The 18,135-nt window shown below is 40.1% G+C and overlaps 1 protein-coding gene across 3 annotated transcripts in view; it reads left to right on the forward strand.

The window, feature by feature from the left end:
* IQUB (IQ motif and ubiquitin domain containing) overlaps nt 1–18,135 on the forward strand; it is a 50,227-nt gene that overhangs the window by 9,337 nt on the left and 22,755 nt on the right. For all 3 annotated transcript variants that reach the window (XM_034768039.1, XM_034768058.1, XM_034768048.1), the window contains 2 exons: nt 885–1,095; nt 7,145–7,320. In XM_034768039.1, the coding sequence (XP_034623930.1) occupies nt 885–1,095; nt 7,145–7,320 (387 nt within the window). The remainder of the gene's footprint in view (nt 1–884; nt 1,096–7,144; nt 7,321–18,135) is intronic.

Genomic DNA, 18,135 nt, shown 5'->3' on the forward strand with positions numbered 1-18,135 from the left:
GGGAAGCAGCATGGGCTGAGGGATGTGCTGGCCGCCGCTTCCCGCAGCCCCCATTGGCCTGGAACGGCGAACCGCGGCCAGTGGGAGCTGCGATCGGCCGAACCTGTGGCCACTGCAGGCAAACAAACCGTCCCGGCCCGCCTGCGGATTTCCCTGACGGGCCGCGTGCCAAAGATTGCCGATCCCTGCCTTAGACTGATATTTGCACCAAGAACTTCTTTACTTTTGGAGATCTTCAGCAGCAAACTCTATCCTCTACTTTCTGTCCCCATCTATCATGGCAAATCTGTTTACCCAAACTGATGGTGGTGTCTGCATTGTGAGATTCTTTTGCATATATTAAGGAAATAAATTAACAAATGCAAAGAGAATTTTAAAAGGTTATGTATCAACAACCAGGACTGCTCTCTTACTTTAATACCCTGAACATAACCTGGGTAGTCTCACTTTAACTACTAGTTCACAAACAAAATATAGTTGATTTTCCATTAAATTTCCACTTTCTCTCAAAGTGTAAAAGGCCAATTTCTCAAGTATATTTACCTAAGTTGTACCCATTGCACATGCTATTGCACATTTTTATCTATTATTATTTGTATTACTGTAGCACCTAGGAGCCACAGTCGTGGATCAGGACCCCATTGTGCTATGCACTGCACAAACACAGAACAAAAAGTCCCTGCCTTAGAGCTTACAATCTATGTATAAGAAAACAGAGCGATACAGACACATGGGGGAGTACAAGGAAACAATGAGACAGTATTGATCAATATAGTAGGCAGTGGTTTCAGCAATTTCTAACAAATTTCTCTTCTACTTAAAACAAAATTTCTCGCATTGTACTTTAAATGGATAATTATTAATCTGTTTTATACTCTATTTAGATAATAGTATTACAGAAATATTTCCGACGATGGCATGCCATAAATGTTGTACAGAAATTAAGAGAAGAAAAAAGGTTGCGGTTAGAATGGGAGGCACAAGAAGAGTTAAGGAAAAAAAGAGAGAAGGAAGAAAGATTGAGAAGGGAGCATGAGCGAAGATTGAATCCTAAAACAAAGGAAGACTTTGAACTACTTTACCATGCTTTAGAATGTAAGTTTTTCTTAGAGGCATTCTCAAATTGTCTCAGGCCTCAAATGTAGGTTTTGTTAAAAACAAACTTTGACAGAGCCCCGATGTCAGTGGAAATGTTTCCTTTACTTTTTTCAGTTTGCAATGGAAGTACTTTAAAAATGAAGTACTTTAAAAAGTAAATTACTATCTAGCAGCCAAATATTTTCTGTTTCATATTAGGAAGTAATCAGCTGATAATTGTGTTGTCTGATAGATTTACTGTTGTCTTCATCCATTTGTTTTGCTAACTCCAGTTTAGGGTGACTAGATGGGATGAAGAAAATATCGGGACACTTGGAGGGGAGGGGGAGCGGTGGAAGTAAAAAAAGAAAATGGAGGCCCGCCGGCGGAGCAAAAAAAAAAAAAAACAGGAGTGCAAAATATTGGGACAAATTGCATCCCGACCAAACATCGGTCGGGATGCGGGACAAACTCCTAAATATCGTGACAGTCCCGATTTTATCAGGACGTCTGGTCACCCTACTCCAGTTGGAGGAACTGGAATGTTTGTTTGTTTGTTTGTAATGCAATAAGGTTAACATAACTGTGATGCACTTAAATAGCTGAAAATAAATCCATACAAAATGCAGATTTAATGTCCATAGTTCAGAATTAACTGCCAGTATGTGATATTTTAGCCAAAACTCAAAAGACAAATACACATGTCCTTAATCCCCTCTCATCCTCTGATGTCCTTTTAATCTTATTTTTCTTCCCCTCTCCTCTTTTATTTCCCTCTGACGATTTACTGAACTTGTTCTTAGTATCCTGCACGTAAGTCTTCTGAGTCTTATCCCCCACTGAAATGAATCATATCTTCTAGTGTAGACAAGACCTTTATAATTTTCCCTTGCAATAACATGAAGTAGGTGCTGCAGAGAGATACCTGCTATAACAGCAATAGGAGAATGACCTGAACATACAGATATTACATGGAGAATATCAGTGCATACCTTTCTGAAGAAAAACAATATCTAAAAACTGGCCTTGTGCAAATGTTGTCATATAATGAAACTACCGGAATTCCTCTAAAATGTCTCACATTGAATAAGACTCTTGTGGTCCGTTGGTAGCCTCTGATAACATTACTTCTGTGGCTCAAGTGATGATGGGGACAGCCTTGTCTAGTGAACTGAACTCAAAATAGGGAGCTAAAAACTCTTGAGTTCTACTCGCATCTGTTCCACTGATTCTGCCACAATTCAAGAGTCTGAAAGGATAAACTGCAGTTCAAGTGCCAAGTAGTATTGATGTTATTGGCCACAATTTTCAAAAATGAGTAGTGATTGTGGGTGTTTTGGGGCAGCCAATATGAAAGACCTTCAAGTGGCCTGATTTTCAGAGTGTAAGTGTGCAGCACTGTCTTAAACCAGGCTTCTGAAAGATGTATGACAGGTTAGGTACCCAAAAATTGAGGACTCAAAAATCGCAAGTCATTTTGAAAAGCTTGGCCATTTATTGTTAGTGCTTATGTTTGGAATCTGGAGCCCCATAGCATTTATTTTAAAACCTGTTTCATAATTAGCAATGTGACCCAGTCCACTTGGTTTTCTTTTAAGAGGCTTATTTGAGATAGAACCAACAAAGATCAGAGTTGAAATCCTGAATGAATCTTTCTATTTTTAGATTTGAAACTTGTGGTTATATAAGTGTTTCTTTTGTTTAGTTAAAATACCATCTGCTTCACAAATAAAATCCTTAGCTGTGCAAGTTGAGGAATGTAATATCTAGGTAACACAAGAAGTTTGTGCCAGTACAAACAATGTAAAAGAAAATTTCATTACTTGAAATATCTTTAACGTCATATGTTGGAAAGAAATCAGTCATTATATAAATTATTGACCGTTTGCTTTTGTTGTTAGTTTGTTGACTAGTTGCTTCTCTATACAGTGACCTGTAGTCATTTGCCTCATTATAACAGAGCTTATTGATTCTAGGAACCACTTTTTTTTCTACCTGCAGCTAGAAGTACTTTCACATTCTTACAGTGTCAACAGACTATACAAGCTAAATCACTGTGACAGTAATAGAATGAGATTACTGTCCTCTAAAGATCTGTGAAGGGCATTGCTAGTGATCACAACAAGGGTAGTTTGTTACAGGGTCAGCCAGAACTGGCTAGAATTGTTGTCAGTTTGGGGGGTTTTTTTTAGCCTGAATAGTAAACAAGCTCTATTTTATATAATATATATAATATTTTAGTAAGGTGATTTTATTATTAAAATGTAAAATGAGCACATGGGAATAGTTAAAGACTGGAGATTCCTCAATATCTGTAAAGCAGTTACACTACAAGGTGCATTTTTAAGATAGTTGACTATTCCCAGTGAATCAATAGGTGAATCTAGACAATTCCAGTAACTGTATCTAAACACCTTTTAGTCTCTTAAACACAACCTTGCTTACTATATTTATTAGTTTTGTCTTTTAAATTGCTGCCTCCTTGTGGTATATGAAGCTTTGGGCTATGCAATGCTATTATTGACTAAAATGGCTGCTCTTAGAAGTATCTTGGGATACTGTGAACTTGTCAGGCAGCCTAGGATTAAAACCATAGCGAAAGGAGCCTTAAGGAAATGAACTGAAATATTCTAAAATGGAAAAAGCATAAGGTACTGGAGATAAGAAGTGAATAAACCTTTTCTTTGTGCAGCTTTTTCCTGGGATAGGGTATTATGTTAGATTTTCTCCCCCCACCCCAAGTATGCATTATATACTGTTTTCTTGACATGTATGCTTTGTTGTGTAACTGTTTTGGAATAGGTTTCATGTATGCAAAGAATTCTTAACTTTGCAACAACAACAAAAAATCTTACAAAGAAAATTCCAGATTGATTATATAATACATAAAGAAAAGTCACTATCTCATTTTAAAACATTTTGATATTGTTAAGAACAGAAAGAAGTTTATAAGTGTGTGTATGTGTGTGTGTGTGTGTGTGTATATATCAGCATTTATACACTGTGGTAATGGGCAGTACAAAACAAGCCAAGATAGATGTGCATGTGCATATTACACCTAGCATGGGACATACAAGGCAATAAGAAGAGGTTCTATAAATATATTAGGAGCAACAAAAAGGCAAAGGAAAGTGCAGGCCCACTACTTAGCAGGAAAGGAGAGCTAATAATGGATAACATCAAGAAGTTTGAGGTTATTAATGCCTATTTTGCTTCAGCCTTCACTAAAAAGGTTAACTATGACCACATATTTAACACAATTAATATTGACAACAACGGAGAAGAACGCAAGCCAGAATAGGGAAAGAACAGGTTAAAGAATATTTAGGGCCTGATGAAATTCATCCTAAGCTACTTTAAGGAACTATCTGAAGCAGTCTTGGAACCAATTAGCAATTATCTTTGAGAACTCATGGTTGAGGTCCCAGAGAAGAGGAGAAGGGCAAACTTAGTATCTGTGTTTAAAAAGGGGAACAAAAAGGATCCAGGGAATGTACACCAGCCTGCCTAACTTCAATATCGGGAAAGATACTGGAACAAATTATTAAACAATCAATTTGTAAGGACCTAGAGGATAATAGGATTATAAGCAATAGCCAGCCTGCATTTGTCAAGAACAAATCATGCCAAAGCAACCTAATTTCCTTATTTCACAGGGTTACTGGCCTAGTGGATGCAGGGAAACTGTAAACATGATATATCTTGATTTTAGTAAGGCTTTTGGCACAGACACACATGACATTCTCATAAGCAAACTAGGGAAATATGGTCTAGATGAAATTACTATAAGATGAGTGCATAGCTGGTTGAAAGACTAATCAAAGAGTTTTTATCAATGGTTCACTGTCAAACTGCATACAAGTGTCTAGTGGGGTCTTGCAGGAGTCTGAACTAGGTCCAATACTATTTAGTATTTTCAGTAATTGCTTACACACTGTAGTGGAGTGAACACTTACAAAATTTGCCCATGACACCCAGCTGGGAGGGGTTGCAGGTACTTTGGAGAACAGGGATAGAATTTAACTCAACCTTGAAAAATTAGAGAAGTGGTCTGAAATCAACAAGATGAAATTCAGTAAATACAGGTGCAAAGTACTTCACTTAGGAAAGAAAACTCAAATGCACAACTGCAAAATTGGGAATAATTGGGTAGGTGATAGTACTGCTGAAAAGGATCTGGGAGTTACAGTGGATTACAAATGGAATGTGAATTAACAATGTGATGTAGTTGCCTAAAAAGGCTAATATTCTGGGGTATATTAACAGCTGTGTTGTGTGAAAGACAGAAGAGGTAATTGTCCCACTCTACTTGGCACTCGTGAGGCTGGAGCGTTGTGTCCAGTTCTGGGTGCCACACTAGGAATAATGTGGACAAATTGGAGAGAGTTCATAGAAAACCAACAAAAATGATAAAACTTTTAGAAAACCTGACCTATGAGAAGAGGTTAAAAAACAAATAAACCCTGAGCATCTTTAATCTTGAGAGAAGAAGACTTGAGGGGGAATCTGATAACAGTCTTCATATATGTTAAAGGCTGTTATAAAGTGATCAAGGATCAATTGTTTTCCATGTCCACTGGGTGTAGGATAAGAAGTAATGGGCTTAATCTGCATCAGGGAAGATTTAGGTTAGATATTGGGAAACACTTTATAATTATAAGGATAAATAAGCACTGGAATAGGCCTCCAAGGGAGATGGAGGAATCCCCATCATTAGAGGTTTTTAAGAACAGGTTGGACAAACAGCTGTCAGGGTTGATCTAACCTTACTTGGTCCTGCCTCAGTGCAAAGACCTGGACTATATGCCCTCTCAAGGTCCCATCCAGCCCAATATTTCTATGATCCCTCTCTCTCTCTCTCTCTCTATATATATATATATATATACTTAACTATATAAACTAACTTGTTTAAACTACTATTACATTCTCTCTCTCTCTCTCTCTCTCTCTCTCTCTCTCGAATGTAATAGTAGTTTAAACAAGTTAGTACAGTTGCCTCGCTTGTATATTCAAGTGCTGCAGTTGCTCTAACGTTTTGCTGCCTGAGTTTCCACTGTTTGTTTTTTTGATAATGTGGTTCTAGGAGTCAGAAGGCCAGATTCTCAGTTGTGCGATATGATTTACATGCTATCATTGCTTTTATCTCATGATTTTGATGCACAATATCTATGTTCAGGGATCAAACTATTGGGGGGAGGGAGGAAGGAGGAGGAAACATTGGTATTTTACCTAGGTTTGCCCACAAATGGAACTCTTCCCACTATACAGTATATTCTGTATATGTTCAAATGTTCAAAACAGGATCATGAGTCCTCAGCTGAGCTCCATTATTGGTGGACTCCTTGGGCTTGGCTTCCTCTCAAAAGGATTCAAATAAATGCATGGACTCTGCTGGACTGTCTGGGCTTGACTCCACCTCAGTGGGTATTTGATGTCCCTAGGTTCCTTGGGCTTGACTTCTTAATTGGACAGAATGGTAGGACTCTAAGCATCAACACTAATGGTGCCAAAATGAGATATCACTTCTAGTAACTTGGGCAGATGTTCATAATATACGTTTTTTGATTTCTTATATGCTTTGATCAGCAATGAAACAGTTAATATTGGTTTTTAAACTGTCATTGGACGTCTGCCTTAATACCTCATTGAAATGAACTGGAATTGTTCACACTTTTCAGAACTATTGTTTCAGGCTCTCTGCAAACTCAGGGAGAATTTGTTTTTTTCAGTTACACTTGATTCATGTTTTGAAGATTTTCTTCACAACTGTAAGGCCTAGGGATCTTTTCTTAATAAAATTTTAGATTGTGGAGCACAAGGTGGCAGCTCTGGAGAGATGAATGTACATAGCATATCTGTATCATAATTTGATCCATCTCTGTGCTGTTTAATTTGCATGAAAAATGTGCATAACTAACTTTAATATGTACAAGTCATTTGTTAGGAAACTGAAAGTTTGGCATTAAACATTGAAAAATAAATACATATTAACAGAATGTGAAAGCAAAAATGTCCAGCTGGTACACTTTTAGAAGTTTTAAAATCCATATTTTTTTAATTACTATAGTATGGAGGCAGGAGGAGATTGAGCGCATTAACAACACTCTCACTGGAGCAGAAAGAAAGGCAGCCCTCTGTGCACTTCTAGAACAAGAGACACAGCTGATTGCTTCCATTGGGAGACACAAACTAAATGCAGATGAAGAGAACCAGCAAAAAGCAATACTGTTCTTTTTGGATAAGGTCAGTGAAGTAATTGCAGTCTGAACATGAATGTACCCAAAGTTCAAAAATCTAATATCATTTACAAACTAGCAGACAAAAGTAAACCACTGTAACTAGCTTGACCAGTTATGCATAGTGCAGACATTCACATGTTTGTCAGAGAATAGAATTGCCTCATTAGTTACAGTTTTTAAGTCTTTATTCATGTTGGTACAATTTAATGAACACTTCATTTTCCCTAAGCACAGAGTTCAAGCTGCCACTTACTTCATAGCTTATCTAGTTATTTGAAGAGATATGAGAACAATGCATCATGTAACCTACCATCTGTGCTTCACTCTAGGCACAGCAAGATATAAGTATATTATAATAATGACATTAACTCTGAGTTGATTAATTTTGCCTTATAAGAATATTCTGCATAAAGGACCTAATTCTGCTCTTAGACATCAGTGATACTAAGTCAGGCCCTAACAGAATGCATATAATTTTAGAGCTGACACAGGGTGTCAGGATAATGTGTGCTATTTTAGTTTTTGCACAGTACAATATAAGTTATTATCATGTAGGAACCCATACATGAAAAGTAGTTACTTTAAATGCATTATCTTTTTTTGAAACTTTAAATAACTCTGCCAATTAATTTCTCTCTCCAAAATACCCAGTGTCACTAATCAAAACTAATGAATAAGCGCTTGATCCTGCCCTCTGATATACTGTATGAGCTACTGTGTATCTTAAAAAATCAGTTACTGCATTTTGTCAAAACGTGCCTTAGGTGCCTCTAAAATTTCATTTTGTTTGCTGGGTAGGGGTGTGTGTATGTGTGTGTTTGTGTGTGTGTGTAAGCATAAGACAAAGAACAGAGGTTGCCAGGTGTCTGGTTTTCGACCAAAAAGTCCAGTCAAAAGGGGACCTGTACAGTGTCCAGTCAGGTGTAGGGACACCAAAAGTCCAGTTACTACAGGTGTGCATGCAGGAGGTGGGGGGAGGGGGTAGGCGCAGGATCATCAACCTGTGCCAGCCCCTGCTCAGAGAGGGCCACCTCGTACCTGTCTCTCATGGGCAGGCAGGCTCCAGGTCAGGGGCTGCAGCTCCCATTCCAGCCCCAGAGCAGAGGGAGCCCAGATGGGGGAGGGAGGTGGAGAGGATCGAGTGATGAGGAAGTGGGGGGGGGAGAGGAGCAAGCAGGGGGTGGAGGCTGGGGGAAGAGGTGGAGAAGGGGCAGGGCCTCAAGAGAAGAGGTGAAGTAGGTGGCAGGGCCTCGGGGGGAAGAGGTGGGGCAGGTTCTGGCACTCCTGCTGTAGTGCCCTGTTTTCAGAAAATAGAAAGTTGACAACCCTACAAAGAACTGGCCAAACCAATTTAAATGAAATGTTTGGCGGGGGGGGGGAGCAAATAAAATTTATTTGGAGTGGGGCGCTGAATGGCAAATTTCAGCATCAAGCAAATTAAAATGACAAAATTATAAATTCCTCAAAAACAAGGTTGATAGTGGAATTTGAAACTCCAAAGTGACCTATACACTTTTTTTTTCAAAAATGACTATTGGATGCATTTAACAATCAGCAAATGTATTATATAGCGATGTCTCCTTTTTCTCTTCACTTAAGTTCCCATCATGCTGGTTAACTAAATAAAAAACAAATGTCCTTCATATAAGATACTTGGTTCTGAGCTGTTCACAGTATCTGTAAGACTTCTTGTAGTAAAAATAAAGAAACAAATCTACAGAGTCAGACGTGTACCCAGAAGCCTCCTCCTACAAGACAGGCCCAAAAAAGAAACCAACAGAACTCCACTGGCCATCACCTACAGTCCTCAGCTTAAACCTCTCCAACGCATCATCAGTGATCTACAATCCATCCTGGACAATGATCCTTCATTTTCACAGACCTTGGGAGGCAGGCCAGTCCTCGCCCACAGACAACCCGCCAATCTTAAGCATATTCTCACCAGCAACCACGCACCGCACCGTAACAACTCTAACTCAGGAACCATCCCATGCAACAAACCTCGATGCCAACTCTGCCCACATATCTAAACCAGCAACACCATCACAGGACCTAACCAGATCAGCTACAACATCACCAGCTCATTCACGTGAACGTCCACCAATGTTATATATGCCATCATGTGCCAGCAATGCCCCTCTGCTATGTACATTGGCCAAACTGGACAGTCACTACGCAAGAGGATAAATGGACACAAGTCAGATATCAGGAATGGCAATATACAAAAACCTGTAGGAGAACACTTCAACCTCCCTAGCCACACAATAGCAGATGTAAAGGTAGCCATCTTACAGCAAAAAAACTTCAGGACCAGACTCCAAAGAGAAACTGCTGAGCTCCAGTTCATTTGCAAATTTGACACCATCAGATCAGGATTAAACAAAGACTGTGAATGGCTATCCAACTACAGAAGCAGTTTCTCCTTCCTTGGTGTTCACACCTCAACTGCTAGCAGAGCACCTCACCCTCCCTGATTGAACTAACCTGGTTATCTCCATACTGATTTATACCTGCCTCTGGAAATTTCCATTACTTGCGTCTGATGAAGTGGGCATTCACCCACGAAAGCTTATGCTCCCAGTACTTCTGTTAGTCTTAAAGGTGCCACAGGACCCTCTGTTGCTTTTTACAGATTCAGACTAACACGGCTACCCCTCTGATACTTAATAACTCTTTATAACCACAGATTACCTAGGAGTTTTGGCTCAGGAGAAGAATGACTTGTTAGCTGCTCTTTGCTCTCAACATTTTATTCTGCAGGAATCAGACATAGTAGTGATTCCCAGTGCAGCACAGGCTGCAGCTGCCAGACATTCCTGCCTCTTAGTTGGAAGGAAGGATTTACTTGTGGTTCAATGCACAGCACAGAAAGTCAGGAGAGCTTGGGTGACATCTTGGCCTCATTGAACTCAGTGTCAAAACTCTCACTGACTTCAGTGGGGGCAGGATTTCATCCCTGGATTTTATTACAGTCTGACTTTAGGAAGGTAACTTAACCATTCTGTCTCTCAGTTTTCTCATTTGTAAAATGGGGATGATACTTACCTAGCAGAGATGACATAAAGATATGTTAATGTTAAGGCTCAGCATGACGCTCTTAGAAATCTTCATTACTAAGAGATGTAGTAATATTCTGTTCCTTTCTAGAAATGGATCAGAAAAGCTTAAACAGCTGTGAAGGACGGAGAAGTACTAAGGTAGTAGTGTGACAACCATAATACTGCATGAAGTTGGCAGACACTCTTCAGTGTTTTTCGGATCCAATTTGGGGCAAGTGGAGAGGAGATTCTTTGGGATGACCTCAGCCCTATTATGGGAACAGGAGAGAATGTTTGGGCCAAGTGAAGACCTTTTGAAACTTAGCAGAGGTTACCTAAGAAGTGGATGTGGTAAGGAGAGAAAATGTGAAAAGGGAGAGGAGGATTTTTAGTAGAATTTCAACAAATGAAGAGATGAGAGGAAGGAACAAAAAGATATCTAAAATGTATAATAAACCATACTGATAGAAGATGTAGACAGGAAAGAGAAAAATAATATGAAAAGTGAGACAGAATCAGAAGAGAGAATCAGAGAGAACAGGTGAAAGAAAATAAATGGAAAACCTAAAAAATGATTAAACATTACAAAAAAATTAGTTTGTTGGAAACCTACTTACGGGGAACACTGATACAAGGATATAAAAACGGGGAAAGTACAACGAAGAAATCAAGGAGAGAGAGAGAGATGTTGTTAATCTTAATTTTTTTTATACAACATTTGCTGCTAAAGCTTTGGGGTAAATTTTATCTTACAATTGTTTTATGTGGCTACTATTGATACTTTATGTAAATTTACATAATATGGAATTTTGTGGAATCTAACATTATCAGACAGATTTATTTGGCATTTTGTTATATGTAAAGCTTATTGAAAAGATAAAAGTAAAGAATTTCCTGGGAGACATACAGATTTGTGATCAGCATTGGTCTGCATTATAAAATTCTCCTTGGTTTTGTTGCTTGCGTTATCAGAAATAATGTACTTGTACTTTTACTTAACTAGAGGAATTCTTACATTATTTTTTAAGACCAAGCTGACAGTGAGTCCAAGTGCAGTAAATCTAAAGATTTCATTAAATGGTAGATCGGACATTAGATGGGGAAGGGTCTTAGTTACTACAGAGAATTCTTTCCCAGGCATCTGGCTGGTGGGTCTCAAAATGTTCAGGGTCTAACTGATCTCAATATTTGGAGTCAGGAAGGAATTTCCCCCGCCCAGATAAGATTGGCAGAGACCCTGGGTTTTTTTTTTTGTTTTCATTTGCAGCCTGGGGCATAATTCACTTGCTGGTTTGAACTAAAGTAGATGGTGGATTCTCTGTAGCTTGATTTAAATCAAGATTTGAAGAGTTCAGTAAAAGACAGGGCCTTAGTGCCATTTTCTATGACCAACTCTAGATTTTGAGAACCAAATTTTCCAAAGATAGAAGCCTTCTTACATATGAAGAAATGCATGCATAATTGCATGACTGCCATATTGTGTGCCGACTCCATGGATGCTCCGGGGCTGGAGCACCCATGGGGAAAAATCAGCAGGTGCTCTGCACCCACCGGCAGCCAAGCTCCCCCTCCTTGCCTCCTTCTGCCCTCCCCAGCATGCTGCATCCCTGCTCCTCCCCCTCCTTCCCAGTGCTTCCTGCCCCCCCACTGCCTAACAGCTGTTTGGCCGCGCTTAGGACTTTCCAGGAGAGAGGGGGAGGAGCAGGGAAGCGGCACACTCAGGGGAGGAGGCAGAGAAGAGGCAGGGCAGGGGCGGGGACTTGGGGAAAGAGGGTGGAATGGGGGGGGAAAGGGAGTGGGGTTGGGGTGAGAAAAGGTGGGGGTGGGGTGAGGGTGGGGCAGGGCCAGAGGCAGGGCAGAGGGGAAGTCGGCGCCTAAAATGGCTGCTTATGTACTTTGGTTGCACGGACAGCTGTGTGGGCAAAAGGGAAGTCAGGCTCTTAATTATCTGCATGTGAGTCTAGTTGCTGGTTTACTCATGTAACCGCTTGCATTTTTGTGCCTGTGCTTCCATGATCCATGTGTTGATAATGTGGTCCTAGGAATCAGAAAGCCAGATTCTCAGATAGAGTAACTCTGCATACTTTGACTTCAGCAGACATATGCTGATTTACATTAGCTGAAAATCTGGGCCAGAGTTTGTCGTCATCAGTTTTTATCCAGTGTAAGACTTCAGAGGTGGTGAAGACCTAATCTTCCCCTTAAGTAGAAATAGGGTTGCCAACTTTCTAATTGAACAAAACCAAATATGTTTGCTCCACCCCCTACCCTGCTCATTCCCTGAGGCCCTGTCCCTGTCCCGCCCCTTCTCCAAGGCCCCGGCCCCCGCTCATTCCATTCTCCCACCCTCCCCCCATCATTCACTCTCCCCCACCCTCACTCACTTTCACCAGGCTGGGGTAGGAGGTTGGGATATGGGAGGGAGTGAGGACTCCAGCTGGGGGTGCAGACTCTGTATTGGGGCCAGGGATGAGGGATTTGGGGTGCAGGAGAGGGCTCCAGGCTGGGGCCAAGGGGATAGGGTGCAAGAGGAGGTGCAGGCTCTGGGAGGGAGTTTGGATGTGGGAGGGGGCTCAGGGCTAGGGCAGGGGGTTGGGGTGCAAGAGGGGGTGCGGGCTCTGGGAGGGAGTTTGGGTGCAGGAGGGGGCTCAGGGCTGGGACAGGGGGTTGGGCTTCAGGAAAGGGTTCAGGGTGCAGACTCCAACTGGGCAGCACTTACCTCAGGCGGCCCCCAGAAGTGGACAGCAAGGGGCCGAACTCAAAAGAAATGGTAATATGTAGAGTTAATTTATCCACTTTCAGATGTTACTAGCCTCCTACAAAACAGAAGTATTTAAATATAACTTTCAAATGTTTGAATTTTGGTTGCAGTTTAATATCTTTAACTGAAAACAAAGCATAGCAATAATGTATGAAGCAAATACTTCATGCTATTCAATGTCTTTTTTTTTTTGCTGAACGTAGAATTCTGTTGAGTTCTCAAGTTAACATTTATGAACTGACGCAAGAGAACTGCTCAGCTGATACTGATTAGATAATATATTTGACCTTTCTCATTATGAACAGCTAATTTGAAATGTTGATGGGAATTAGTAGTCTATAAAACTCTTCAAAATTGGTGTATGCTGTAGGCTCACTCAATATTGCTCTTTTTCAAGATGCAAAAATCAGGATACTTGCTAAGTAAAGTCATGGAATTGGTATCAAAAGCATGAGTTTTAACCTTTTCAGTCTCCTCTCTGAGCATTAATACCGCTAAAAAATGAGTGATCTATATTACTTCTGCTTTTTAATGTTAAGTCTATTTAGTGCTCAGACAGTGGCTCTCTAATGAAATATTACACTGCTTCGTCCCCAGCAGAGTTTACAGCCACCTTGGAACGTAGGCTTTCAGTCTAAACCCATTATATTCTCTCCCCCCCCTTGCAGACCCCTCTTTTTTTAAGTGTAAGGAGATTGTTCCCAAATATCATCTCGTGTATTTTAGTTTCTACTTGTATGCCCAGGAGCTCCTTAGTTAACTCAGGAGAGCAAAGAAAAAGGCTATTCCTTCAGAGTACCCTGATTTGTGGCAGGGAGTGGGGAGCTGAGATCAGCAAATGCATTTTATTTCCCATTATCTTTTGTTCCTTTCTCCCTCTTCCCCCCAAATGGTTATGTTTCTGGAGCATCTTTATGTGTGATTGAGTTTATGAATAACTTTTTGTTTTAATTTCTATATTGTGAGTCTGTGGCAAAGTCGTCTTTGGTTTTTGATGTTTTAAGTGAAGAATTAGTGAGTTTTCCCCCACTTTTGTTTTATTCTTTGTGGTTTTTCTTTTGTTTGGAATGTTTGGGAATATGAGTTTTCTTCATCGTTATTTCCCTTCTATCAGACACTGACGTAATGAGAGTCAGAATTCCTGCCTTTTGTGTTTTTAGTGTTGGGGTAGATGAAAGGTTTCCTTGTGGGGAAAATGATGTGGGTCAGGGAGTTGGCAGGTGATTCTCAAGAATGGCAAAAGTTTCCTGGTTTTAGGTTTCTTTAGCAAATAACTTTGACTCACATTGTGAAGAGTTCATGTGGCTAGAGTGAAACAGGTAGCATAGGCTCTTCCTGCATGAGTTTTTGAATGGATAATGTTAGGTCTGTTTTGAATAACTTCACTTTACTTCTTGATCGTTGTGTGGAATGTTATCCAGACATTGGTGTGGATCACTGAAATCTGGTTGGCTCATGATGCAGACGTCCAGTTTGGCATGGCTGGTTCCAGGTAGATATTGAATGCTTCACCTACCTCATGGTGAATGAAAGGGAGGTGCAGTGTAACTGTAGAAATGCATGAGATAAACCGGTATCTGCAGTAGGTTATTTGAACATCTGGCCATCTCTTATCTTCTCCTATGGCCATGATGCAAGATAAAGGTTTATGGTTCTGCTGGTGTGTGGGCCACATCATATTAGGAATTTCATGACTGAGTTCTCTGATTTTGTGTCAACACTGATATTGGTGTCCTCACTGATATTGTTCAGATTAGTCAAAGCACAGGATTTCCTGGAAGAATAATTCCTTGAGTTTATTTAAGGTGTGTATGCTGTACACTAAGCATAGGCTTTGATTCAGGTTTGAGCCCCAACCCCTCTTCCATCCACACACAAATCGGTCTGACTCGTGCCAGCAAGCATTCAGGCTCCAGCTCCTAGGACCCTGCTAGGGAGGTGGATCAGAGCCCCACTCCTGCTATGACTCGCATCCAAGCCCTGTCATTTTGCAGTGTGGACACAGGTCAAGCCACAGACCCAAAGGTCTGTGTAGTGCAATATGGACACATTAGCACAACTGTGAAACCCCCCAGTCCAGCAATTGTAAACCCAGGTTTGCAATGCAATGTGGACGCTCAAACATGGGCTTGGAAACACCGAGTCCCCAAGCCGAAGTACCACAGACCTGGGCTGAGTGTGTAGTGTAGACGTTTCTTTAGCGGGTTGAGGAGAGTGCCCACAGAATGGCCATATTGAAAAATAGTTTTACTCCAGGTAGTCGTGTTGTTGATGAGATGATCCCTGGACAAGGGCTTAGAATATCCTTGTTTTGCTAATCATACAAAACTGGATGCCTCTAGACCTAGACACCCTGCAGCTTTAGTTTCTGCTCTGAGAAAATGATTGATATTACCAGCTGGATGCTTCTCCTCCTTAGACTGGGAATACCAGTTTTGCTGTTTTGTAGAAACACTTGTTCTTTTGTGCCCTCACTTGTTGAGGGAATTCCTTGAGAGGAAGTGACTGAGGTTTAGAATGTTGGCATCACTGTTGATTGTGCTTTTTCTGTGGAAAGCCATGTGTTTGATATGGTACAGAAATGCTTCTTTCTTTAATTTCAGAATTTGTGCAGGTTACATATTTATGTCATGATAACCAAAGTGTCCTGGTGAAGAGCTCTGTGTAAGCACGAAAGCTTGTCCCTCTCACCAACAGAAGTTGGTCCAATAAAAGTTATTACTTCACCCACATTGTCTTTATGATAACCTAACAACAGTAATAAATGCCCTTGCGAACATTGGGCTTGATTATTTTAATTCCTTCTTTGTAGGGCTGTCACTTGGGCTTCTCCATCATTTTTGCTTATTCCCAATTCAGTAGCACTGTTAACTACAGTGTTCATATGATACTGCTATGTGGGTTTTTTTTACATTTGTCTGCCTCTCACGGACTAGGCCTGACTGCATTATAGGCCTGGTACTTGAACCTTGTACTGACATGTAACTGCAGTCGCACCCCATTTGCCATTTAAAGATCACACCATCATATTTGAAGTCTACAGGTGACTGCACTTTTGCTGCAATAGTCTTGGGTGTGAAACTTGTTCCCCTGGGAAATATTTCTCATTTCATCCCTTCCTGCTTCTAAATTTTAATTGTTACAGTGCTTTTAATAGAAACAACAAGGAGTCCTTGTGGCATCTTAGAGACTAATGTATTTTTAGAATGACCTCTCTTGGCCCTCTGTTTATTACCTTCCCTTCCAAATCCGTTCTTTCTCTTTTTAAATTGGACTTCCTCATTTGTTGTATGTGTATGTGTTTTAAAAAGGTAATATCTTACAGCAATAAAAAACATAATGTACCCATGAGAGTGCTTCAGGGAGGAGCTACATGACTATTGTATTGTTATTTACTGTTACTCATGGTGTTCATAGTTTTCAGGCTTTGTACTGTTTCTCAGCTACCTTTTCTGCGCCCATTCTATGTTGTCTCCCTTTTCTTTTTTTCTCTCTTTTCATGCCTGTGTTCTTGTATTACTCTCCTCTGATGCTCTGCTTTGCTTTTATGTGCTGGTAGCAGAGTGCAATTACAGTAGTCCTGCTCTCTGAAGCAATTCAGATAACAGGATTATTGCAAATTCCACATTGCTGCCAGCAAACTAAAAGGCAGGAGAGAGCTGGAAAGAAATCAGGAAGTTTTAAATTTCTGCATCAATCTTGAGTACATGAAAATAAGCCTGAAATCAGAGAGCTTGAGATTCATTCTCAAGCACTGGCAATCTTGCTTTTCATACTGATGACATTAATATTTCTTCAGTGAAGAGCTGCATGTTACATTGAGGTGCATCATTTCATTTTTATAGTACCATTTTACAATATCATTAGAAATTCCAAAATGACAGATTATACCAAGATTTTCATAGTTTCTAATCCTGCTGTTGTAGATTTGGTGACCCGATTTTAGAGACCTTCTGCACTGTATAAAACTGCTAGATCTCTTAAGTATTTTGTAAATTTGTTTCAACTAGCTGTAATCAGCATTTCTTAAAGTGAACCTTGCACTTTAATTCTTCCTGACACAACAAGTCTCAAACTAGGAGAGCCAAAGGTCAAGTTTGTAATTGGGGGGCGGGGTGGTGGTGGCCAAAAATTGAATGCATATACCAACTGTCTTGGTGTAATATTAGAGAACTGACTGCTTTTTTGGCATTGGACTCTAATGATACAGGCTAATGTTTTTAAAGGATTTATCGTACCATGCATGCATGAGAAAACAAAGTAATAAACCTTCTGTCATGGTAGAGTAAAAATTGCTTGTTTCCAGTTTTGCAGGAGTTTACCAGCTCTAATTCAAAGATTTAGGATTTCATTATAGAGCCTGTCTTGTTTCCTTTCAGATTTCTTAATCAATTTTGGCTCCAGACCATGAGTTCCAGTTAGCAGTACTTCATTTAATTATAGCCCCACACAATACTTCATTTAATTATAGTTCCATACCTAGTGATGATATAGTTAAGAATCGGTCAAATTTGCAATTATAAAGTCCTATTTTCAATTATTTCTGCTTTTTTGTGCTTACATAACTTGAAAATTAAACTGTTTCTTAAAATAAAGCTTTGCAGGCTTTTATTTCCTAATATGCACTAATCACATTTGTTATATGGCCCCTATTGCCATACTATCAGAGTACCTCACAAATGTCATGAATTTATCCTCCTAGCACCCATGTGCAGTAGGCAGTAAGAAGTTTTTACTGCCTTACCCATTTAAAATGCTGTCTAAACACTAATTAAATCGTAGAATCTTGTTCTGCAGATAGGAAAGTATTAATAGCCTTATTTAGCAGAGAGAGAAACTGAGTCACAGAGAGACTAAGTGATTTGCTCAACACTTCACAGCAGTTAGTGGTAGAGCTGTGATTAAAACTCACAGGCTCGTGGCTTTCACTGTGATGATGAATCCCTGAACCACATTCAATTTCATTTTTCCTCATTTTCCTCATGTCATTGTGACTTTTATTGCATGGCATCAAGACTAC

This window comes from Trachemys scripta, chromosome 1 (genome assembly GCF_013100865.1).
Source record: "Trachemys scripta elegans isolate TJP31775 chromosome 1, CAS_Tse_1.0, whole genome shotgun sequence".
Taxonomy (NCBI): domain Eukaryota; kingdom Metazoa; phylum Chordata; order Testudines; family Emydidae; genus Trachemys; species Trachemys scripta.